Source organism: Rhinatrema bivittatum, chromosome 12 (assembly GCF_901001135.1).
Source record: "Rhinatrema bivittatum chromosome 12, aRhiBiv1.1, whole genome shotgun sequence".
NCBI lineage: Eukaryota > Metazoa > Chordata > Amphibia > Gymnophiona > Rhinatrematidae > Rhinatrema > Rhinatrema bivittatum.
Window position 1 is genome coordinate 31,172,192 of NC_042626.1, and position 26,602 is coordinate 31,198,793.

Sequence of the window (26,602 nt, forward strand, 5' to 3'; positions counted from 1 at the left end):
TTTACCTGTTAGTACATTTTTATTGATGCTAATGCCCCATACGTGTGGATCACCTTTGACTTTTGCAACAACGTTCGTGGCTTCTCTATCCCATTCAGACCAACGGACCTGCTGTTACACAGCACAAATCCCAACCTTGTTCTTGGTATTGACAAGACCCATTCTAACAAACAGGTAAGAAGAGCTTTCTTCCTGTCAGAAAAAGCTAGTTTATCAGCAATAAATTTCATAATGTATTCTTTTTATTGGAATGCAGAATTTAGAAGTTAAGTATACTGCACCTGCTGGTAATTATGAATGACGTTTGCATGTTATAACAAGACAAATGTTCATGAACTGAATGCACAGTATATACTATATACACTGCTTTCACTGGAACAGACAAACAATGTAGTAGTAATATGATGAAACATTATACAGGAAAAAGTGTACTGTATTTTTTAAAACCTGTTTTATAGATGTAATAACAGTCAAGGGGCCAGAAAATCCAACATATCTTTCAGATTTTGGTTTATGAGTTATGAGATAATGGTCCTGATTCATAAAGACTTTTCTCTTCTAGCATCTCATTGGTTTCCTTTCTTCATTTACCTGTAGATTAAACAAAGCTATACATTTCCAAGAACTCTAGTTGGAATTTATTAAGGTTCTTATCAATATGCTAGACATGAGACTAACATTCACTTTCTGTTTTAGTCCCCTAAATTAATGCTTTAGCTCTTCAAACTGTCTTAAGTCTTTGTAGCAGGCTTTTATTCAGTGCTTGTGAGAAATAGGAAGGACTGTACTTCAACATCAAATATTCTCAGTTTCTGAAAAGAAAAACTGCCCCATGCCCTGACGATGGTGGGATTTGTGTTTTTAAATAAGGAACCCCCATTCTGTGGGCTAAAACATTGACTTGCTAATTTGCTTCCACGCATAATACAAAAGCATTACATATAAATGTAAATCACCGGGAGGGAATATTCCAGACTACTGCACAACATGAGCACCTTCTGGGCAGTCGGAGCTACAATCTCGAGCCCCTGACTGACGATTTTCGTGTGATGGTTGGGTTAACTTGGGGGGAAACTCATCCTCAGGAGCTATGAATGAAGGCTTATAGTGCTATATTCTCCCATTTTAAGGGCATTTTGTGATAGAAGGAACCTACCTGATGATAAACATACATGTATGTGTAAGTTGGTGTAGCACATAAATTGTAATCTGCGTCTTCTATTCCAGCTTTGGAAATCGGAAGATTTTGGTCAGACTTGGATAATGATCCAAGAGCATGTAAAATCCTTTTATTGGTAAGCTTTACATTTTTACATTTGTATCCCTTCTGCTCTTTTTCTATAGTCAATGTTGCACAAAGGCAATGCATCTGTTTGGCTAAGTGCAGGAAATTTTATCAGTCTTCTTAGAATTTATTTTGCAGTTTTTCCCAGTTTAGAAGAGGTTTAAGCTGCTTAACTACTTAGTTGAATTAGAAGAAAATAATCTATTAATAAATAATCTTTTTCAAAGTACCCTGTGTAGTTCATTTGAGAAGAGATGCGCTTTTTTTCCTTAAAAATTTTGTTGGGTCCCGTAGGGTTTATTTCTTAGAGTACAATTTATTTACTGTTTCAACAAGGAATGCTTCGATTTGTCAAGATTTAAAGCAATTTATTAAGGGTTTAGTTTTCCAAGGATTTCCTTGTGTAAGTAGCGTGTATTTATGTACATGCTATTTTGGGAACATCAGTATGTGCATTCTTTATAAAAATACATACCTCCATGTATAACTTTGAATTATTATGTGTACGTTATAATTATTACGCATGTAAAAATATGCATACTCTATTATAAAATGGGTAAAAGTATGTGTTTTCCTGCATTACGAATGTACATAAGTACTGAAACACATGCATGTAGTTTGGGGGCAGAAATATGAAATTTTGTTTTAATAAACCATGCGCACAATTTATAAAATGCTAACAGAAATGTCCACCAACCCACTTGCACGTGTATTTGGTGACTTATGCAGACTATTGAAGATCGGGCTCTAAGTTTTATCAATTAAATATGATTTGTATATTATACCCATGTAGCAATTGCTTTAGTGATTCAAGTCAGATGCATTTTACACACATGCCGAGCGGTAAGAAGAGCTGCGTTAGTGCCGGGCGCACCCGCGGTTGCCGCAAGCACAGCCCGGTTCACCTACCGCTCAATACTGTATTTAAATTGCTTGCAAATGCAAGCCGCGTCCAAGAAGCGTCCGTGAAGCATTAGGCCCGCGCAACCCATTTTACTGTATAGAGCGCTATACAGTATCCTGGGTGCGCTGGCCTAACGCTTCACGGACACGCTGGTATCTGTCATTTCAAATGTCATTTCAAATGACATTTGAAATGACAGGTACCAGAAGTGGACGGTTCTCCTATGCTCGAGATTGCCAGTCCTCTCTCCCCTCCTCCCGAAGCAAGGTGGGAAAAGCAGTTATTCATGGGGCATTTCATACTAGATCAGTGTTTCCGAGCCCTCTCCTGGAGGCACACCTAGCCAGTCAGGTTTTCAGAATTGCCTCAATGAATATGCATGAGATAGATTTGCATTCTCTGGGTCTCTAACGTAGGCAAATCTATCTCCTGCATATTCATTATGGGTATCCTGAAAACCAGACTGATTAGGTGTACCTGCAGGAGAGGGCTGGGAAACACCGTATTAAATGATGGCACAAAAAGACTAGCCCAGTTATTCCTGTTCAAACTGCTAAAGATATGTCCCAGCTGCCAGTCATAGAATGTAACTTCCTAAGGATATCGCTCCTTACTCAAGACAGTTTTATTATCTTTATTCATTATACTTCACCCTTCTGCATAACTGAACATGCAAGATCTCCATTTTAGTTCAATTTCCAATCCCAGGGTTCCACCACCATACAGTAATTCTACTATACCTGATTGTAGTTTGCCTTGAGCTTGGATTTGGAAAGGCAACTAAATTAAATCTAAAATTCAAATCCAAACAGCCATCAAAATCAGTGCAACTGCTGCCCAAACATCTAGGTTATATAGTCTTTCTGGACAGCTACTTGCCACCACCAGCTTACTACTTGTTCCAGTCAACATGAAACATAGAAATGATGGCAGAAGAAGACCAAACGGCCCATCCAATCTGCCCAGCAAGCCTTGCACCCTTTTTTTTTTTTCTCATACTTGACTGTTTCTCCTGGCTCCTAGTAACCCGTTGGTTCCATTTCCCCTCCCCCCCCCCCCCCCCCCACCCCCACCATCAATGCAGAGAGCAGTGTTGGAACTGCATCTAAGTGAAATATCTAGCTTAGTTAGTTAGGGGTAGTAACCGCCGCAATAAGCAAGCTACACCCATGCTTATTTGTTTACCCAGACTATGTAATTCAGTCCTTGTTGGTTGTTGTCTGTATATAGCTCCACTTTTCTTCATTCCCCCTGCCGTTGAAGCAGAGAGCTATGCTGGATATGCGTGAAGTATTGGTCTTTCTCCCCTGCCGTTGAAGCAGAGCGTTATGCTGGATATGCGTGAAGTATCGGTCTTTCTCCCCTGCTGTTGAAGCAGAGAGTTATGCTGGATATGCATTGAAAGTGAAGTATCAGGCATATTTGGTTTGGGGTAGTAACTGCCGTAACAAGCAAGCTACTCCCCACTTTTTTGTGAATGCAAATCCTTTTTTCCACATTTCCTCTTGCCGTTGAAGCTTAGAGCAATGTTGGAGTTGCATTAACCGTGTGTATGTTTATTGAATAAGGGTATTATCTCCAGGTAGTAGCTGTCATTCCCGCGAGCCACCCACTCTTCATTCACGTCCTCTAGACTTTATGGATCCACAGTGTTTATCCCACGTCCCTTTGAAGTCCTTCACAGTTCTGGTCTTCACCACTTCCTCCGGAAGGACATTCCAGGCATCCACCACCCTCTTCGTGAAGAAATACTTCCTGACATTGGTTCTGAGTCTTCCTCCCTGGAGCTTCAAATTGTGACCTCTGGTTCTGTTGATTTTTTGCCGACACAAAAGGTTTGTCGTTGTCTTTGGATCATTAAAACCTTTCAAGTATCTGAAAGTCTGTATCATATCACCTTTGCTCCTCCTTTCCTCCAAGGTGTACATATTTAGATTCTACAATCTCTCCTCATAAGTCATTTGATGAAAAACCTCCACCTTTTTGGTCGCCCTTCTCTGGACCGCCTCCATCTTGTCTCTGTCTCTTTGGAGATACGGTCTCCAGAACTGAACACAGTACTCCAGGTGAGGCCTCACCAAAGACCTGTACAAGGGGATAATCACTTCCCTTTTCTTACTCTATATTCCTCTCTCTATGCAGCCCAGCATTCTTCTGGCTTTAGCTATCGCCTTGTCACATTGTTTCGCCGACTTCAGATCATTAGACACTATCACCCCAAGGTCTCTCTCTTGCTCCGTGCACATCAGCCTTTCTCCCCCCCATCGAATACAGTTCATTCGGATTTCCACTCCCCATATGCATGACTCTGCACTTCTTGGCATTGAATCTCAGCAGCCATAACTTCGACCACTCTTCCAGCTTCCTTAAATCCCGTCTCATTCTCTCCACTCCTTCCGGCGTGTCCACTCTGTTGCAGATCTTAGTGTCATCTGCAAAAAGACAAACTTTACCTTCTATCCCGTCCGCAATGTCGCTCACAAAGATATTAAACAGGACCGGTCCCAACACCGATCCTTGCGGTACACCGCTTAAAACCGCTCTCTCTTCAGAGAGAGTTTCATTTACCATCACACATTGTCTTCTGTCCATTAACCAGTTTGCAATCCAGGCCATCACCTCGGCACTCACTCCTAAGCTTCTCATTTTATTCACCAGTCTCCTATGCAGGACCGTATCAAAAGCTTTGCTGAAATCCAAGTAGATGACATCGAGTGCTCTTCCTTGATCCAATTCCTTGGTTACCCAGTCAAAAAAGTCAATCAGATTTGTCTGACAGGATCTTCCCCTGGTGAATCCATGCTGCCTCTGGTCCAGCAATTCTCCCTACTGTAGATAGTTCACTATTCTCTCTTTCAGCAGTGACTCCATTACCTTTCCCACCACCGAAGTGAGGCTAACCTGTCTGTAGTTACCAGCCTCTTCTCTGTTCCCACCACCGCTCTTCTCCAATCACTCGGCACCACTTCCGTTTCTAGGGATCTATTGAACAGGTCACACAGCGGACCCGCCAGCACATCTCTGAGCTCCCTCAGTATCCTGGGATGAACTTCATCAGGCCCCATGGCTTTGTCCACTTTCAGTTTCCCCAGCTCTTCCCATACATTCTCTACTGTAAATGGAGTTACATCTACTCCACTCCCCTCCAGTTTCTTATTAACTAACGACGGTCCTTCTCCAGGGTCCTCTATAGTGAACACATAGTGAACACGTTTAATATTTCTGCAATTTCTTCGTCTCTCTCCACACATTGATCCTTTCCACCTTTCAATTTCACTATATCACTTTGAACTTTTCTCTTTTCACTGATATATCTGAAAAATGTTTTGTCACCTCTCTTTACGTCCTTGGCAATCCTCTCTTCCGCTTGATTTTTTGCTGTCTTGATTAATTTCTTCATCTCCATCAGTTCTACTAGATATTCTTCTTTGTGCTCCTCTCTTTGGGATCTTTTATATTTCTTGAACGCAGTTCTTTTGACCTTTATTTTGCAGCCACCTCCTTTGAGAACCAGATAGGTTTCATTTTTCTTTTGCTTTTCTTTTCTTGTCTAACATATAGATTAGTTGCCTTGGTAACAACTCCTTTTAAATTGGTCCACTGTTGATCCACATCTCTCTCGTTCTTCCAGCTTTTTTGTTCTTCCTCCAGGTTCTTCCCCATTTCATCAAAGTCCATGCTTTTGAACTGCAAAACTCGGGTCTTTGTGCTTCTTTTCCGTATCCTTTTTGTGATATTAATCACTGCTGCTGAGGTGGGCGCCCACCTGGACATCATAGACATTATCTCCATTAGTGAGCACTAAGTCGAGTGGGTTCCATTACCATTTGTTTGAACAAAGCTACTTGCAGGGCATCCACTATTTCTCTACTATTATTAGATTCTGCAGATGGGATTCTCCAGTCTACATCTGGCATATTAAAGTCTCCAACGATCACCACTTCTCCCTTCTTTCCTATCTTTTGGATGTCTTCCACCAGATCTCTGTCCAGCTCTTCCTTTTGGTTTGGAGGCCTGTAAACCACTCCAATAAAAATGGATGCCCCATCTTTTTTTAGGTTGGCCCATAGTGCTTCTTCATTGTCCCATCTTCCTTGCAGCTCAGATGCTGGATATTGTTTCTGACATAAAGAGCCACTCCTCCCCCTTTCCTATCCTCTCTGTCCTTCCTTAACAAGTTATAGCCTGGTATTGCCGTATCCCAGTCATGAGATTCCGTAAACCACATTTCTGTGACAGCAACAACGTCCAAGTCCACCTCCACCATTAGGGCTTGCAGATCTGGGATATTATTGCCCAAACTACGAGCATTTGTGCTCATAGCTTTCCAGCTTTCTTCGTTCAGTTTACTGCTGTTCCTGGACTCCTTTTGTGACCTCTTTAGTTGAGTTTTGTTATCCACTTTTCCCTTTGAATTTGTGCAAGGGAAAAGATTAGTGCCTCTGATGACAGTCACCCATCACAGTGAGCTTTTTTCTTTGGTTTCTGATCTGGAATTTCTGTATGCATGGGTTTCTTCTCTCTTTTCAATTAATACTTCAATCTTTTTCTCAAGAACTTCTTTAGTATTTAGTACAGAGAAGGCATTTTGTACTTGTTGCACTTGATACAGTGTTGTCTTCGGATCACAGGTCTAATTCTTCCAGAGCCCACTGTAATACTGTTTTTTGAGTTCCTTAATGCCCTGTGTGAGTGTGTGTGTGTGTGTGGGGGGGGGGGGGGGGGGTGGGGGGGGGTAGAGTTGTGGGCTGCACAGCTGTCAATAACGGGTGTCTGTGGGTCACAGGTCTTATCCTTCCTGAGCCCACAGTAAATCTCTTTTTCCTTGACTTTTGGTTATTCTGTGGTAATGGGAAATTAATTCCTGAATAATGTAAAGTGGCTGGGACTCTCTTTATTGAAGCTAATTCAGCTTTAACTTCAGCCAGTTCCTTTTCCATGGTAGAGAGTTCTGAACAAATGGGGCAGGCCTTAAGTTTCCATATGATTACCCTCAATGTAAAGGCTCCACAGCAGTTGCATTGGATAGTTCTCATTTTTGTAAATTTGATGGATAACACGTAAGGAATTACCAAATTACCAGCCTATAAAGGTGACAAATTATGTATACAGGCAGATTATATCAGAAACAAAACATGAAGTGTACTAAGCCTGCCAGACCCTGCTACATGCCAGACCTGTATTTCCACTAGGATTTTTAGTTATTACTGTACCTGCAGCCTGCCACAGACTGAACTGCTAATTAGGTCTTCTGCTGTTTAACTTTTTTACAAATAAGGATCCTTTTTGCTTATCCTATGCCTTTTTGAAGTCCATTACTATTTTAGCCTCTACCACTTGCTGCCTTTTTTTTCTTTATAGCTGCCACAGACTAGGGTAGTGAAAATAATATACATGTGTTTTAATTTATAGGGGTGTAGATCCATATGATAAACTGAATACAGTTTATGTAGAACGTCATGAACCAATGGGCTCTTCAACTATACTACGCAGTACAGATTTTTTTCAAACCAGGGAAAACAGAGAAATTATTCTGGAAGAAGTTGAAGATTTTCAGCTCAGAGAAAAGTATTTGTTTGCCACAAAAACTATGGTAAGTAAGAAACATTAACAAATTACTATATCCAAGAGCTAGAGATTTGTTTTAAAACCATTCAAGTTCATTGTGTTACTTCATTTTCTCTTTTGAATCCAGTAATAAAATGTATCTTAATATAGATGGTGATAGGCCCCATTGTTTTTACCTTGAAATATGAGACTATTTTCAAAGTATTTAGTCTCCCAGCTTTTAGAATTAGACACCTAAATTGGCCCTTTTGAAAATATACTAGGACTGAGTGACTAAATTTAGGTGCCTAGTCTCACTAGGCACCCAAATTTAGGACCTTAAATTGAGTGGCAACAGGGGGCAAAATTAGGGCAGGAACAGCACTGATTTTCAGAACTATGCACCTAAGTTAGGAGCCTAAATCTAGGCAAATGAATAGCAGATGTAAATTTAGGGTCCTAAATTTGTGACTTTTCAACTGGAAATTTAAATGTAGGAGCCTAATATTGTTAATATAGGTTACCCCATTTATTTATTTTCATCCTGTAGCATCTAGGGATCTGCCATGTATATCCCATACTCTTTTGAATTTGATTACCATTCTTGTCTTTAACACCTCTTCTTGGAGGCATTCCATGCATCTTTTCCATGAAGAAATATTTCCTTATGTTGGTCTTGAGTCATTCTGCTTGGAGTTTCATATCAATATCACCTTTTACTTCTTCAGGTGTTGCCTGTTTGTCGCAGTGCGAGTTCTTTTCTGTTTTCACATTCTTGTTTAGATTGTTATTTTTTTTCAACAACCCTCTATATTGATTTTTAAGCTTTGTGACTGAAACCTAGAAAGGGTTTGAGTTTTGTGTTTCATTAATACCTTTCAGGTTTTTGAAAGTCTGTATTGCATCCCCTCTGCTTCTGTCCTGTTACTGCCACTGCTTTCCTCCTCCTCCTGGCTGAGATCAACTACAGTGAAGTTCTAGGGACAAAAAGGAGACCATATGAGAGAGGAATTATTGTGGTGGGGCAAAAGAGGGCCTGAAAGAGAGGGATCATCTGGGGGGGGGGGGGGGGGGGAGGTGTAAGGAGGGGAATGAGCATTATTTTGAAGATATTAGGAGAGGCGAGAGGAGAGGATCATTGGAAGTATGGGGATTGGCTGGAGGGCGTATGCCTTGTATATATGAGAGAGAAAGGAATGGGAGGAGAGCAGTGTTTGAGAGAGAAGGGATCTGTGCTGGATATATATATTTGTGCCAACTTGGGTGGGAGTTTAGAGAGGAGATAGGGATGCAAGAAGGTTTGGCCTACTGGTTAGAGCAATGGGTTAAGACCCAGCACAAACAGGGTTCAAATCCCACTGACATGCCTTGAGTCACTTTATCTCCTGTTGCCTCAGCTACCCACTTAGAATGTTAACTCTTTTTTGATTTGTAAATGTTACTAACCTTATCATAAGGCTTGTGGGTAACTGCATGGAGTGGCAAATACTACCATAAGAAGCTTGCTGGGAAGACTGGATGAGCCATCTGGTACTTGTTTGCCATCCTTACTATGTTAAGGGAGAAGAGGACTAGAGCAAGATAGGATCCTCTCTCCAGATCCTGGGAGCTTCATGCCTTCTAATTTTCCCTTCCTCCCCTGATCCATGATCCTCCCTCCTCTGACCTCCTCCTCCTTTTCCTTCTTCAATCCCAGAACCTCCTTCCTTTTCCAGTATTCCAAATTAATGGTTCTCCCTCTTTTTTTTCCCCTTCTTCCTTGATCTTTCCCATTCCCTGTCTTCTTGCGATTTTACCCCCATTTCTGTCCTCATTTTCTTCTCCCAAATCCCCTAGTGCTTTCTCATCTCTCCATCCCTGAGATGTCCATATCAATACTTGAAATCCCTTTTTCTCAACCAATAAAAACATACTATACAAACATAAGCAAGGTTGGAAAGCTACTTTGAAGTCAATATTTAAAGGGCTTATTAACTGCACAAACCTGAAATTTGAATATTTCCCCTGCTTCCTGGCAAAATTTTATCCAGGTAAAAAGTGGTGGTGTTGGAGGTGTTCCCAGGGTGTGGTTTCAGTGCTACCTAGACTGTTGGCTGGGTGAGTTTGTTTGGAAATATGTTATAAAGTTATCCAGATGTTTTCATGAAGCATTTATTTGGTTAAGTTGCACTGAATATTTGGTAAATTATCCAGATAACTTCAACTGCATAACCTTCCTGCTCCCCGGCTTATTCAATATGTACATCTTTATTTTCATAATGTAATATGTAAATTTTTGTCAATGTGCTTCAGAATTTCCAAATTCTTGCTGAAGAATCTACCACCATGGGGCTGCACATTAGGCCCTCTGCACCTTGTTGTTTGGCCTCGAGAAGAGCCCAGTGGGCCCTCAGATCACAGTGGGATCAAGCCATTCGGGATCTTTGGGATAGCATCCTAATCACCTAGCATCTAGTGGACTCTCTCTGCAATCCAGTACAATCTGGCCAGGGTACACCCTTTCAAATTTTTCCAGTTTAAATTGTCTTAATCACAGACAATATAGAGGAGCTCGGTACTTGGGGCCTTTGGTCTGTTGAGGAAAAACTTCATTAGATAGACTAACTTGATGTGGGGGGAGGAGGAATAGCCTAGTGGTTAGAGCAGTGAACTATGTGACCTTGGGCAAGTCACTTTACCCTCCATTGCCTCAGGTACAAACTTAGAGAAATATCTACAGTACCTGAATGTCTTGTTTGAGATCGAATGTCGGTATATAAAAATAATAAATAAAATAAAAATAATAAAATGTTACCCAGGTAGAGAGTTACCCAGGTAGAGAGTCTTTGGGTGAGTTTCCTCACTTCGAAGGTCATCAAATCTTCACAAGAGAGCACTGTTCTGTTCGTACGTGTCACTTTGACATTCAAAGTGGTCCCTAACACCTACACTAATACCTAAACCTCACCTCGAGAGACTGGGTAGGCATCATATAGAGGTATAAATACCCACCTAGTATGAGGGCATTATGACTAGGCTCGCTCGCTCTCTCTTTTCCCCCACCCCCCTCCAGTGGTTGTAGAAGGGCCCTGATAGCTAGGCTGGTTGTACGTAGGAAATACAACAATTCTGGCATTTATCGCAAAATGCGAAAAAGTTATCACAGTTTGCGCTAATACCTATGCGAAGAGCTAAGAGAGTGCACTCTGCGATAAACTGCCTATTACCATAAAACACGCCCCTTTTCCTATTGCATGGATATTTAGTGCATTTTGATAAATCCAGGCCTAAGTTCCTGCCTCATGTAGTGTCTGACTTTCACCTTAAACAATTGGCTGTCTTTCCAATGTTTTTCCTCAAGCCACATATCCACAAAGGTGAACAAGCACTACACAATTTGAACTGAAAGAGAGTTTTGGCTTTCTGTTTGGAGCAGACTGAAGCCTTAGAAAGTTCACCCAACGTTTTGTTTCTTTTGGCACCAAAAAACCTAGAATTACCATTGCTAAATGCACTCTTTCAATTTGGCTAGCAGATTTCATCTCCTGTTATGTCCAGGCAGGCTTGTTTCTGGTGGGCCATGCCAAGGCTCATAGTGTCAGCAGACCCATGGTGGTGTCAGTAACCCACCTAAGATCAGTCTTAATGAAGAGATCTGCAAGGCTGCAATAAGGAGTTCTCTCCACATATTCCTATTGCACTATTATTTGGACAGTGACTCCTGACGCTACAATTGGTTTGGCCAATCTGTCCTAATGGGCCTATTTGAAGAGTCGAACCTAACTCTGTCCATCTAGAACCTGTTGTTATGTTTCCAGGCTGTCCCTATAAAAAGACAGAAAAGGCTTGTTGCCACTGGAAACAGTTTTTGCCTGTTGGCATTGTTTCGAGGTTTTCCCCCTTTTTGTTTGGGGTAGTCTGTAGCTATGGATTTCCCATGTGTGAGGACTGCCATCTTGCTTATCCTCGGAGAAAGCAGAGTTGCTTACCTGAAGCAAGTATTCTCCCGAGTGCAGCAAGATGACAGTCCTTACAGAACCTGTCTGTCTCCCATTGGAATTGGGTTTCTTCAAGTTTAAGCTAAACTATAACCTGAAGGGCATATTCAAAGTTTCTAGAAACTTTGATGTCAAATTTCCATGCTGGGCTCTAGCTGATGTCACTCATGTTTGAGGACTGATATCTTGCTGTCTAAAGAACACCTGTTACAGGTAAACAACTTTGCTTTTTGTTAGTACTGCAGTGATCATTAGAACGCCAGCAAATCACTGGTAGTCTTGAGAAAAAAAATCAAAGCTTCCTCCATAAGCTCCTGGGAGAAGCCAGAAAGCACATGCTGCTACTCATGAACAGACGGGAAGAATAAATTTGAAAAGCCATTATTGCAACAAACAAATGATTCATGGAAAGAAACATGGCAAACATTTCAAACAATTCGTGACTGAGCCTTCTGTTTCCTCATGACGACTGGCTGGAGGCCATTGTACTGCAGGTCAATATTTCTATTGGATCTTCCAATGTGGAAATATGAAAGCAGATTTTACCAATGTACTGTTTACATCAAAATTATTCAGCATGTAACTCCAATTAGCATGTTGTAAAATAAAAACAGAATATGATGCATGGGAAATAAAGATGGTGTTAGCTATGTTATTACGACTGGTATTGAATGTTTGACTATTTAGCAGGTTTAATCTAAGAAAAATTTCAGATGTAATTTTAACACATTAAGGGCTTCATTTACTAAGCATTTTTCCCATAGACACAAAATGGAAGGAAAGCCTTAGCAAATCAGCCCTAAATCTGAGCCTAAAACATTTAATTCTAGAAACTTATTAAGCTTACTGCTTGAAAGAGAATATTTTTTATTTAGAATCTCTGAAGTGTTGTGCTCAGGCCCTGGAATATCAACAAAGAATATGCATGGGATGCAATTGCATGCATTTACGTTTACAAAATTGTCATTATTTTCATGTTTTCATTACTAAACAGAGAGCTTTTTCATGTGCAGGTCCTTCATTTTGGAATGCCTTATGTGCTTTTAGATTGATTACTTTTTTACCCTTTCAAAAATGAGAAAAACTAGGATTTACAAAGGCATTTGATTGATAAAGTTTATCTGAAATAATGATTTGATGACTGCTTATAATTTTGTTTTATTGTACACTGCTTTGTAGCCTCTTAGGAGAGGCAGTTAATGCATTTGAAAAATAACAACATTGAAGAAATGAAAAATAATTATCTCCTGGTTTAGAGTTTCAAATGAACAGCTAAAAATCGTCATAAAGTGTGCATTTCTGAAAATGCAGAGCCAAACAAAGCTGCAATGTTTGAGAACACAGTTTATTAAAAAAAAAAAAATAAATTGGGCAACATAATATGATTGGACCTTTTCATACAGACTAATGATTTCACTTTTGCCTAAGAGAATCCAGGTCATAACATACTCACAGGCCAATACAGTAAAGCGCGGCCGAGGTTACCATGCTTCTAACTCACAATTTGGCCGCGTAAGTCCAACCCGTGATTCACTATCCCTTTTAACTCATCCTTACCACTTCTTTAAATCAATGGGAAACCCTTTCCGCCCGCAGCATGTATATGAGATGTAAACGCTCCGATTAGCTATTCCTTCCCATACAGCAATGTGCGCCCCGATTATCTCCTTTTTAACCTGTAGTTTTGCCGCGCGTTTAACCTGCTAACTTACCGCCTACCCTTACCCCTGCGTTAGTGTGGAGCGTCAGGTCAGAGAGACGAAATTTAATGGGCAAACGACCCCCTCACCCCCCGGGACCCTTACCCTGGCGTTAGTATGGTGTGACAGCAATAGGCAGGCTCCGGTCGAAATCCCCCCCTCCCGAAGCAGGGCGAAAATCGGCTCGATATGTCATTAAAACAAAAGTAAATAAAGTGTAATAAAAGTAAACTTACTGCATATGAATTTTCTTTGAACAGTCCTCTCTCCCCTCTTCCCGGGGCGCGTACTGCGGCTCCCCTGCCTCCTGGGGGCAGCCGGCGGGGAAAGCGGCGGGCGAAAGTGAATGAATGCACGCCCGTACGCGGCGGGAGCCGGCGGGCGTGCATTCATTCACTCACCTTCGCCGGCGGGCGTGCATTCATCCAGGCGGAGGGAGCCGGCGGCGAAAGCGGCTTCCAGGAGCCCCCGCCGGCGGTGAATGAATGCACGCCTGTGCTTGCAATTTGGGAGCTCAAGGCGTGACGTCACGACGTTTGACGTCACGGCGTGTGACGTCGGCGTTCGCTAATGCACTGCCTTGAGCGCCCAAATTGCATTCATTCACCTTCACCGGTGGGGGCAGGGGAGCCAAAGCGGCTTCCAGCAGCCCCCGCCGGCGAAGGTGAATGAATGCAATTTGGGCGCTCAAGGCAGTGCATTAGCGAACGCTACAGGTACCACCGCCCAAATCTACCAGACACATCACGCTAAGAGATCGGGCATTCTCTACAGCCATTCCACCGTTATGGAACTCCATCCCCTCAAACCTCAGACTGGAAACATGCATCTCAACTTTTAAAAAAAGACTAAAAACATGGATATTCATACAAGCATTCCCGGACTCAAACTGACCTATCTCTTCCACACCAATCCTTATCACCACCTACACCATGATTAACCACCTCCACTATTGTTTACATGTTTAAATTAATTATTAACCTGTCCTTTCTCTTCTTTCTCTGCCAAGTTCTAATCACCCTGTTATATGTAACTGCCTTTTTCCGCACCATTGTTTTAGTTTATGTTCACAAGGCACCCCTGTTTTATGTGAACCAGCATGATGGGACTGCGCTCTCGAATGCCGGTATATAAAAACCTGAAATAAATAAATAAATAAATAAAATAAAAACGCCGACGTCACACGCCATGACGCCAAACGTCGTGACGTCACGCCTTGAGCTCCCAAATTGCGCACACAGGCGTGCATTCATTCACCGCCGCGGGGGCTGCTGGAAGCCGCTTTCGCCGCCAGCTGCCCCCGGGAGGCAGGGGAGCCGCAGTACGCGCCTCGGGAGGAGGAGAGAGAGAGAGGACTGTTCAAAGAAAATTCAAATGCAGTAAGTTTACTTTTATTACACTTTATTCACTTTTGTTTTAATTTTCGCCCTGCCTTGCTTCGGGAGGGGGGAGGGAGAGGACTCGCAATCCCCCCTGGTACCTGTCATTTCAAATGACAGGTACCAGCACACCCAGGATACTGTATAGGCGCTGTATAGCGCTCTATACAGTAAAATGGATAGCACGGGCCTAACGCTTCACGGACGCTTCTCGGACGCGGCTTGCATTTGCATGCTATTTCAATACAGTATCGAGTGGTAGGTGATCCGAACTGTGCGTGCGGCAAACGCGGGTGCGCCCGGCCGTAATGCACCTCTTCCTACCGCTCCTTACTGTATCGGCCTGTCGGTGTACTCAAAAACCAAGTGTAACAACTTACATAAGTTTTATCATATGTTCTGAAACTCTGTTAAAAATAAACTTTATTAAACTTTATTAAAAGTTATTGATACCAAATAATATTTTTTATTTAAGAGACAAAGACCTCAGAACTGGCAAAAATAAGGTCTAGCTGACCATAGATTTTGTAACCAGTAAGTTCAATCATAGGTCTTAATTACGTCTCTTTTTTTCTTTTTTTATAAAAACGTGTTTGACTCTTTATGTTGAAAGACTAAGAGTTACAATCCGCCCTGAGGAAGCGTAGGGCGAAACGTTAATGTTAGCGGCGACGTGCAGCACAAACTTGTTCAACATGAAGGAAAATTATAACAAGTTTTAAGATAAGTGCTTTATCATGATGTCGGGCAAAGAATTACTGAAACTAGAGATATGTTAATTCTGTTTTAGAAGAAAAAAGACACTAAATTGATGGGCTTATAGCAAACATAAGTTATCGTGGCAGCAAACGGCGAGAATATACATGCCGTTAGCGTGGCAACAAATGGCGAGAAGATACATGCCGTTAGCGTGGCAACAAATGGCGAGAAGATACATGCCGTTGAAAGTGGTCAGCACATAAGGTTTTTGGATTGCTGGGACATTAGCCAATACATTGTGCTATTTAGTTCGCTGCAACATTGACAAAGTTTGTTGCAACAAAACAAGCGATATCAGTTGTTTATATACAACGGGAATTGAAAAGCTACTCATTTATAAAAACACGTTTTTATAAAAAAAGAAAAAAAGAGACGTAATTAAGACCTATGATTGAACTTACTGGTTACAAAATCTATGGTCAGCTAGACCTTATTTTTGCCAGTTCTGAGGTCTTTGTCTCTTAAATAAAAAATAAAAAATATTATTTGGTATCAATAACGTTTAATAAAGTTTATTTTTAACAGAGTTTCAGAACATATGATAACTTATGTAAGTTGTTACAGTTAGTTTTTGAGTACACTTGAATTGAACACTAGCTGGTCCCTTTTTTCCATAACGTACTCAGTGGCAGAAAGTGCTGTATTTTAGAATGAGACACTGCTTATCTGTTGCACTGTGCCAGCTAAAGCATTGTCTTTCAGCTAATCCATTCTATATATTTTTCAGTCACTTGAATTATTCTTCATTTCTAGATTTTTACCCCATAATGTACACTGTACATTTGGTTAGGATTGATAATTGCTTCTTTTATTCACCTACTGCCTGCCTGGCTCACACCTAAAGCATTTTTAATGAGAATTTTCTAGTGCCCACCCTTTCATATGGTATGTAAATTCTGTTTGTTAAATTTGATTCTTTTTTTTTTTTTTTTCTTTTTCCCATCAGCATCTGTTGGGCAGTAAAGAGAACACGTCAGTTCAGCTCTGGGTTTCTTTCAACCGCAGGCCAATGAGAGCTGCACAGTTTATGACCAAACACCCTATCACTGTAAGTTACTTTTTTCAAATTTGATTTGCTTTCCATATCTGTGCATGTATGTAAGCAGTATGCCATGACTGAATGGTGAAACAGATTTTATTGCAGGTCTTGGGGGTGCAGGGAAAACGGAGGTGTAGCTGAGTGGTGTGTGTGGTAAAAGTATGTGTGCTGTTACACAGCCAGGCCTGGATTTGCCAATAGGCACACTAGCTCTGTGCCTAAGGTGGCAAACCTCTGGGGGCTAGCAGGCAATCTGAAAGTTTGCTGCCCCTCTGCTGTGCTGAATCTCACTCCGCAGAAAACAGCCCTCTTCCTGCTCCGGCCCTTCCCCTCCTAGTGCAGATAACAAGAAGGGAAAGGTGAGGCTAGAAGGGACAGCTTTAAGAAAAACAGCTCTGTTCCCTATTACAGCCCCCCCACCCCCAGCCACCGCACATCCCCAGCTATCCTGGGAACACACAGCAGAGAGCAAAGAAAATCCCTGCTCCCTAATTCAGCCCCCCCCCCTCCTCTTATCAATTCAGGGTCTTGAGGGATGAGCTTGGAGCAGAGCGGAGCAAAGAACACCGTGCCTTACACCTTTTGCTCTGTTGTCCCGTGTTTGGGGAGAGGGGAGCGGGGAGGTGGGGTGGCAAAATCCTAAATCCATTACTATACCGAGCACACGTATGTTTTACCTGCAGGGATGTCGAGAGGCATGATTTATGCATGTACATGTGCATATCCATGGGAAACAGAGAAAACGTGCATTTAATTATATTTCTTTAATTATGATCCTTAAGGGACAATTTTGGGTGGGATAATGAAAGTACTCTCTATAGAAACAAAATAAATCTTTAAATGCCCTGAACAGGCAGCACAAATATACTTTTTTGAGCACGACTAACATTGGCCAACACACAAACTTAGCAAACTATGTATCGAGATCTCTGATGCAAATAGTTATAGCTTTTTTTGCAGACGATTCAAAATGTAAAATTATCTTAAAGCACGATATTCTATTGATTAAATTTTAGGAGTTTGTACAATAAACATTTTCTATTTACTGTAGTATTGTATGAACTTTATTGGAGGGTCATCTTATAATTGAAATAGTATATAGTAGAAGGAGGCTGACAAATTTCTCTTTGCTGAATGTATTTTATTTATACTTACCAGGAATATTATATTGCTGATGCTTCAGAAGATCAGGTGTTTGTATGCGTCAGCCATAGTGACAACCGGACAAATCTCTATATCTCGGAAGCAGAGGGTCTGAAATTTTCTCTGTCTTTGGAGAACATCTTGTATTTTAGTCCTGAAAGAATGAGCAACACTACTTTTGTCAGGTGAGAGCTTGCAAAGGTGGTTCAGTATTAGAAAGCATAGTAGAATATTACTTCTATTTGTGGACCCTAGAGAATTACTTTTGTTTGGCATCTCACAATTGTGTTGCCATTACTGTTGGATACTTCCCTTTGTGAACTTTAAGTTGATTATATGTTAAGGGTACATTGTCATTCATACTTATATGAATATTTGATAGATTCTGACCAGGAACAAAAACTGCAAATTGATGACTTACTGGTTTTGGTAGTTGTTTGAGTTATACTAGGATTGGAGGTGGCCTGAGTGTTGGATTAAGTATGGAAAATGTAAGAACCAAAGAGGAAGATGACAATGCCTGAAATGATTTACCAGTATAGGTGCTGGAGGCCAGCACTGTAATGGAATTTAAACATGCTTGGACAGATATAGAGAGCCAGTGGTAGGAACAGGCTTGAGAAGGTGGGTAAAAAACTTGGATGCTGATATTTAAGTACGCAAATTTATATTCACATTTGCCTAGAGTGGAGAGAGAATCAGCAAGGATGACAACCGGACAAACTGGATGGACTTTATCTGCTGTCATCTACTATGTTACCTTGCACAGTATTAAGGAGAAAGTCAGCAGAAACTGTCCTGTGTGAGGAGTGATATTATACAAGCAGTCAGGCTCTAGGGGTGGCAGCTGGGATGTGGATAGAAATAACAAAGCAGATAGGATAGGCTGATTGGTCTTTTTCTGCTGTCATCTACTATGTTACAGTTGTGTGAAAACGTTTAAGCACGCCTGGTTAAATTGTATATTTCAATGAATCTCGAAGTCAGATAAGGCCAATTCCGGTCCTCAAGAGCCACAAACTGATCTGGTTTTCAGGATACCCACAATGAATATGCATAAGATAGATATGTATGCACTGTCTCTGTTGTATGCGAATATATCTCATGCATATTCATTGCATTTCCTGACAACCAGAGCTGTTTGTGGCTCTTGGAGTTGGCCATCCTTGGTCTAAGTGAACTGAAGCTAAAACAACCACTACAAGGTACAATGATACATGACATCTTTTTACAGCTTTAATGCAAAATTACTTTTACTGTTTTTAACAGATTGAAAATAATACAGTGAATGGCATGTGCAAAAGTCTGGACATACTTTCAGTCAGTACTTTGTAACACCATCTTTGGCATATGTGTTAGCTTCCAAATGTTTCCTGTAGCCAGCTAAGAGTCTTTCTATTCTTGCTTTTGGAATTTTTCCCCACTCTTCCTTGCAGAACTCTTCTAGCTCAGAAATATTCCTTGGTTTCTTTGCATGCACTGCCTGTTTGAGATCTTCCCACAGTTTTCAATAATATTTGAGTCTGGGGACTGTGAAGGCCATTCTAAAACCTTCATCTTTTTTTTCCCTATAAGTCATGGTTGAGTTTGAGGTATGTTTTGCATCATTGGCTTGCTGAAATATCCATCCTCTCTTGAACATAAGTTTATTCAATGACTGTGATACATTAACATCTAGGAGATTCTGATGTCTGGTTTAATCCATTCTTCCACCTGCACAGTATTTCCTGGCCACTGGCTGCCACACAACCCCCAAAGTATAATAGAGCCACACAAGTGTTTTAACAGTTGACAAGATATTCTTTTCTTCAAATGCTTTACCCTTTTATCTCCAAATATATTCCATCTTGTGTGGTTGTGGCTGCACCTTTCAATTTTTGTTTCATCATTCTAAAGCACTTTGGTTCAAAAAGTTTCAAGCTTATCAGTGTTAATTTGAACATTTCAATCAAGAGCATAAGGTTGACCCTTTGTTTTTATGGGAGACAGTGAAAGCCACCCTACGTGATGACATTAAAGCTTATGCAGCTAGGAAAAGAAAGCTGAAAGCCAAGGAAACTTTAAATCTGGAAAAACAATTATAAATAGACAAGGTGGCATTTACTAAAAGCCCAACTTCTAAACATAAAACACAATTCCTAGCTACTCAAACTGCCCTGAACACATTAATCCACCAACAAACAAAAAAAGGTCTTTTGTATTATAAACAAAAGTTATTCTTTCATGGAAATAAGGCGGGTTTTATGTTAGCTAATGCTGTAAGGAATTGGAGAGAGAAATCATACATAGTATCCATGAAAAAGAGTGGAGGACAGCTAGTCCATGACACTAAAAAGACTGGAAGACTTTTTTTCTGAATATTATAAAACCTTATTACTCCTGCAATGTGCAAGAGGTAGGGGAATACCTATATTCTGTGATTCTTCCTCAGTTAACTGAGGAAAACCTCTAGAAGTTATATGCTCCCTTACAATTATCTGAGATCCAATCTATTATCCAAAATTCCTCTGGCAAAGGCCCCGGGCCCGGATGGAATGTCTGGAGAGTCTTGTAAGATTTTGGTTACTCATATTTGCCTCCCTTTGGGGAAGGTATATGAGACTCTTTAGACACTGGTGGATTCCCCCTGGACACCAATATTGCAACTATAATCATATTACTCAAACCAGGCCAGGATCATATAGACCAATAATATTACTAAATTTCAGTATTAAATTGTTAGTGAAAATTTTGACAGATCGACTTTCACTAATTTTGCCCACTTTAATTTCTCCTGAGTAAGTAAGCTTTTGTCAAGGGATAGCAAGCGGTTTCAAATGTACACAAGGTGTTGGTGTCTGTGGAACACTCAATGCAACAGAAACTGCAATCTTGACTTCTAAGCTTTGATGCAGAAAAAAACTTTTAATCAGGTCAATTGGTCCTATCTTTTTGCAACTTTACGAGCTTATGGATTTTGGGAACTTATTTGGATTATATGTCTATATTTATATAATCAACCAAAAGTGAAAATATTGGTCAATAGGGAGTTGTTGGAGGCCTTTGTTTTACAACAAGGCACCTGTCGGGGATGCCCATGATCCCCCCTCCCCCCCCCTGTGTATTATCCTTAGATTCCTTTATACATAAAATTAGCATGCATGCTGCTATCTCTGTAATTATGAAAGGGTCTAGCTCTTTTAATATTGCAGCGTTTGCGGATGACTTGCTTATATGTATATATCTAAACCTCAGGAGTCTTTGCCCACATTTATCCAATAATTCTCTTCCTATGGCAAAAATAGAGGTTTTAAATTAAATTTAGACAAGTCAGAGACTATGCCCTTAGGGCAATGGAGTGCAAGGGATTGGGTGGGGATTTCCCATTAAAATGGACACTTTGTGAAATGAAATATTTTGGTATCTGGCTCCCTGAAGATTTAAATTTTTGTCTATTAATCTTTCTAAATTACAAGCGGCTACTAAGGCTGTATTTATCAATTTCACTAGGAGGGAGAATAGAATTGTTTAAAATGACCATATTCCCTAAATGGCTACTCCCTATTGTTCTTAAGGCAGATTTGCAAGTATTCCATAAAGAATTATGATTCTTTCTTTGGAGAAGGGGGAAAACCTAAGATATCCTTGAACCAGTTGATGGTTTCTTGGAAAAGAGGTGGAATGGGTCTCTCTGACCTTAGCCTATACAGCTATGGGGCTAATCTTAGACATCTGGGTGACTGGTTTATAGGCACTTCATATTATTGTGATTGTGATTTTGAATTTGTATTGGCTGTTTAACTTTAAGAGGTGTGTTGCATTCAAAACTTTCCCAATTGCCTGACTCTTTGAAGAGGCATGTACTGGTGGCCTTTGCCTGTATATCCTGGCGATGATTAACCTTGAAATTTAAATTGAATCCCTAAATACCTCCTTTCATCCCTATTACTAATAACGATTTTCAACCTGAAAGGTTTTTCATAATTAGACCCGATGAGGGATTCCAGTCTTGGCACACTTAATGAGTGATGAGGGGAAGTTACAGCAAATGAGGACACATTGTAAATCATTTTAGTTATTTACAACTCAGGCATTTTGTTTTTTCTTTGAAGCCTGCAGACCTGGGGGCTTGCAATTGGAAGGTTCTTTAGGTTTGGTTTGATTTAGAGGAACCTAGTAGACATGCCTCATCTTCCTTGCATAAGTCATTACAGGTCTCCTTCACACCCATATCACTGGAGGGTTTATGGAATAAGTAGGCACAAGAAATAAATATTTCGCTATGGCTCCCCTCATTTATTGTTTGTTTTGATCACATCTGTAAAATTACAATCAACATGCAAATGCAAGAATTGCAATATAAAATTTTAGGTAGAGCATATATATCTCAGAGGCAGGCTTACTTGGCTGGCCTTTCTGACTATGACCTATGTCTTAAATGAGGACCTCTTCCTGGAACATTGGGTCATGCTTTGTGGTCAATGACAAGGTTCAATTGTTTTGGAAACACATTTACCAATATGTAGAGAATGTCCTTACTTTGTCATTGCCATTTAATTTTGGATGTATAATGTGGGGGTCGCTATACAGCAGCCCAAAATTTGAGGATTGTGAAGGTCTTTCTTTTGGCCAGGATGGCGATTCTTCATCACTGGAGACAGGAGTCGAAGGCTTCTTTTACGTTGTGGAGGAACTCTATCCACAACCTTCTACTTATGGAATCATCTGTTGGGATGATGGGTACTCCTAGAGGAAAGAAAAACATTTGGATGCCTTACATTTTTTCTTTACCATCTTGAGCCAGAAGTATAGTCTTGAACGCTTATACTAAATAATATTAGTTACCTAGTCTACAAAGCTTTTGGTTTACAATATTCTATTGTGACGGAAGGGAGAGAAGGAGGAGATGAGGGGTGGAAATGTTTCTGGGTGTTTTATTCATTACTCTCTGTTTCTGCCTGGAGAACTCAAGAGGCAAAACTTGCGAGCAACGCCTGCTTTGTACCATGTAATACTTCAATAAACAGAGTAAACATTAAAAAAAAATTAAATCACTAACTGGGACATGTCACATTATAATGGGTTTACCTAAATATAGATGGTTCCATGGCAGGAAAAGCTTACAGATCAAAGGCAAGCCACTTTAGTATAGCCGTGTCCACATTTTATTTTCATGGTGGAATTTCCAGATTTAGTTCCAAAAAAATCAGCTGAGGCTATTTTGTCTTTATCTTCTTGCTCCTTTAGTATTTTTTTGGTAAATATTTGAGTGATATCTTTTCAGATATCTCTTCTGATTGAAAGATTTTTCAGTTAGCTTTTCATGGCAGTTTGTACTGTGCTTTACTTGATGTAAAATTCCAAAACAGCTAGCAACATCTGTATAACTTTCTTCATTTTGCTTTTGCTGTTTCTGTGAATAAGCCATAATGTCAAAATAGATGAATATTCTTTAAAAATAAATGTTAGACCTTCCGTAACCATAAGGACAGATAATTGGTCTTAAATATGTTTGCTTTTTTATCTGCTTGCAAGGTATCCCTGGTTTTGATGTTTCTCAAGAGAGTGCCATCTGGCATGGCGTCTAGTATTTTTTTTTATTTTCTGTCACATCCTTTAGTTAGCATTTGGCTTTGTATTATGGTCCAAGGAGTGAAATACTGTTCCCTTCAGAATTATACCCAGAACTACTTTTGGGCATACAGTCAGCTGACTCTGTATGCACAGATAATTTCTCAGCCCTTGCCTTCATAATCTCTGAAATATTTCTTCTGTAGAATTGTCTGAACAAGCAGGAGGAGCCTGAGACAGAAATAAAACAGCATGCAGTATAAATCTATATATTGACTCCCTTAAAAATAATTTTGTTTAATAAAAGTACATTAATGGTAAACTGTATCTTTCTTTTAGATACTTTGCTAAAGAGGTTTCTGCTGACTTTCACCGTGTAGAGGGTGTGAGAGGCATATATATTGCCACCATGATAAATGGCACCTTTGGCCATGGCAAAAGAATGAGATCTGTCATAACCTTTGACAAAGGAGGAACTTGGGAATTTCTTCAGGCTCCTGCCTCCAATGGATATGGAGAAAAAATAAATTGCGAGGTGAGATGGGTACTTTTCTAGTTCTTGCCTACTAGGATATAAAATTCAAGGAAAATGTTTGCCCTGGAAGTACGTTACAAAAATAAGTACCCTGTAAGCAATATTGAAAAGCTGGACTCCATGGACTTAAATGCACTTGTGCGAAGGAGTGTATTTGCTTCAGTCATCAGTGGGGGAATGCCTGTGTGTTGGGTGGGAGGAGAGTTGGGATATGTATATATGGGACAGTGTAGAGTGTGTATGTGCTTCAGATGTTAGTGGGGGAATGTGTGTGTCTTAGGAGGGGTGAGTGCGTGCATGTGTGTGTGTGTGCTCCAGCCACCTTGGAAATGTATATATATGTTTCAAGGAACATGGAGGATATGTGTATGCTGCTCTGTTGGGGGGAGGGGGAGTATGAGTGCACTCCTGCCACTAGCTCCTCTCGTCCACAGAATTTTAAGCGGAAAACTTTCTGACGACAGGATTTTGTTTGTAAACTGTCCACATGTGCGCATGAAAAAGGACACAGTTTGGATACCATCATCAAGCACATAAGGCATACCTGTAGTACTTCACTGCCAAGAATTCTTACAGTTTCTTGGTTGACTAACAGAGTGATCTGCCGGATGAGTGGATGATGTCATTTGATGGTGCCAACACTAAGAATTTCTTTCATAGCTCAGAAAAGCCTTCTAAGGCATTCCCATGCAGCTGCTGCCCCTGGAGCCGCTTCAGTATTTATCTACTAGAGGATTCAGAAGTATGATTTTATTTTCACCCTCCCCCATTTGTGGATTTTTGGCAATTTTTTATATTTTTTTCTTGTTAAAAGCATCTACTTTCTGCTGCAGATCTTTTGGTTGTTCAGGTAGTTTATTAGTTATTTCTTAAGTTGGTTTTTTTTTTTTTTTTCTTTCATCATTGCAACTGCTCTGGGCTTTACTCTGTCAAAAGTTTGATTTCACCTCATCCTATGGCTTTAAGCGATTCATAAGTCCAAACAAAGATGATGGCAGAGAAGCAGATCAGCGTCTACAAGAGGTGTCCCACATAAATCAGTAGATGTCTATAAGAGACTATCAAAGATCGTATCAGGTGTTTTGGACTTGACCACAACATTTCTAGATCTGATATGCACCAAGATGTCACTAGGGCTGTTGGATTCCAGCAATTGAAATTGATATATTTGACTCAACATCCAAGTTAGACACCCCCCCCCCCCACCCCCCTCACTATTAAAGGCATCGGTGTCAAAGGACCAGGGAACTGCTTTGTTAACTTGTGGCTTGTCAGCATCCAGCAGAGACTTGCATAGCCTCCACTGATGCTGGTCCAGAGATCAGGAAACTGCTGGTCACTGGAAACTCAGGGTAAGGCAGATAGGGTGACGAGCCAAGTCCCTCTTCCAAGCCCTACCTTGGAACCTAAGTTTCAGATGTATTGCTAGGCTGATTAAGCCTTCCAATGTATCAGGCTGATCCCGGGCAGCCAGCTCAACTTTAATGCGCTCCAGAAGCCCTTGCCTGAAGATTGCGATTAGGTTATCATTGCCTCAGTGGAGTTTGGAGGCTAGGGTGCAGACTCCTCCATGGACCCGGAGCCTTGTCTGATTTGCCTAAGAAGAGGGCCAGGAGCAGAGAACACTCCTACTTCTCTACTTACCAGTGGACAAGAGTTTCTCTGTGCTGAGGTCAGTGCTGAAGAGTCATGTGCAGAGGCATCAAAGCCAAGGCACCATTTCAGATTGCTGTCTTAAGTTTGAGAGTGGAGAAAACCATAACTGCTCCAAACAGAGATGGGGGCTGGGAGGAGGGTAGTTTTGAAGGTATTACCTGCAAATTCTTTTTTTGCATTTGTATTAGACTTTACTATGTAGATTTTATTGATGCCTAAATAGATTAGTGATCTGATTGGCATGTTATTTGACCTACATATTTAGTACACAAAAGAAAACAAAACAAATGCACCATCTTAACTTCTCACGCTGTATCTGTTTTTCAAGTAGCCAAGTAGTTGAATCAAAATCTGACATTTAAAGTGATTTAAATGTTTTACTGAAACAAATTCAAAGCTTTATGTGGAAATACATTCTTTTATTAGAATATTTGTAAAATGTATATATAATACACAGTAGCATGAACTTCTATTACATTGTTTAAATTTAAGGGAAAAATAAAACTCACTGAAAACTGATACTCATTTTAGTACACCCAAAGAACACTGCATATGATATGCCATCATTTTCTACTTACCTATTTCAACAGAGTTTAACTTTATTCCACTGACGTCATTGTGGCACCTCCATTTTCACTATCTACAAAATCAATGCACTAATTAGTTCCATTTTTAGGATTGCAAGAGAGGCCTTGCCTTCTATTTAAAGTAGACTCTTAAAAATTCCTCCCAGCTTTTTGCTTCTTTTGAAGTAGATAGGCCTGAGACTGCTGTAGCCAAATTAACCCTTTCTAATTGGATAATAGATTGCATCTCCTTTTGTTACACTCAAACTAGTCTAATGCTAGATGGGCTTTGTGGCCCTTTTTGTTAGAAGGCAGCCATTAGTTAGAAATTCTCATTTGTGTGACTGATCATCCTGCTTGTCCACAGAGAAAAATGAAGTTGCTTCCCTGAAGTAGATGTTCTCTATAGACAGCAAGATCATCAGCTACATACTCTCCCTTCTTCTGTTTGGAAATTAAGCATATATGACTGAGGAGGCTTGTGTGGTGGTGGTGATGGTGGTGGTGGCAGCTGCCCAGGAACCATCTGTACATGCTTGGGAAAGTCTTCTGAGCTCTGAGA

At 40.5% G+C, this 26,602-nt stretch overlaps 1 protein-coding gene across 1 annotated transcript in view; it reads left to right on the forward strand.

The window, feature by feature from the left end:
- The window catches only part of SORL1 (sortilin related receptor 1), a 180,604-nt gene that overhangs the window by 35,750 nt on the left and 118,252 nt on the right, over positions 1 to 26,602 (forward strand). Inside the window, exons 4-9 of the mRNA XM_029573496.1 lie at positions 13 to 174; positions 1,228 to 1,295; positions 7,602 to 7,782; positions 16,498 to 16,599; positions 17,749 to 17,918; positions 23,623 to 23,818. Coding sequence (XP_029429356.1) covers positions 13 to 174; positions 1,228 to 1,295; positions 7,602 to 7,782; positions 16,498 to 16,599; positions 17,749 to 17,918; positions 23,623 to 23,818 — 879 coding nt within the window. The remainder of the gene's footprint in view (positions 1 to 12; positions 175 to 1,227; positions 1,296 to 7,601; positions 7,783 to 16,497; positions 16,600 to 17,748; positions 17,919 to 23,622; positions 23,819 to 26,602) is intronic.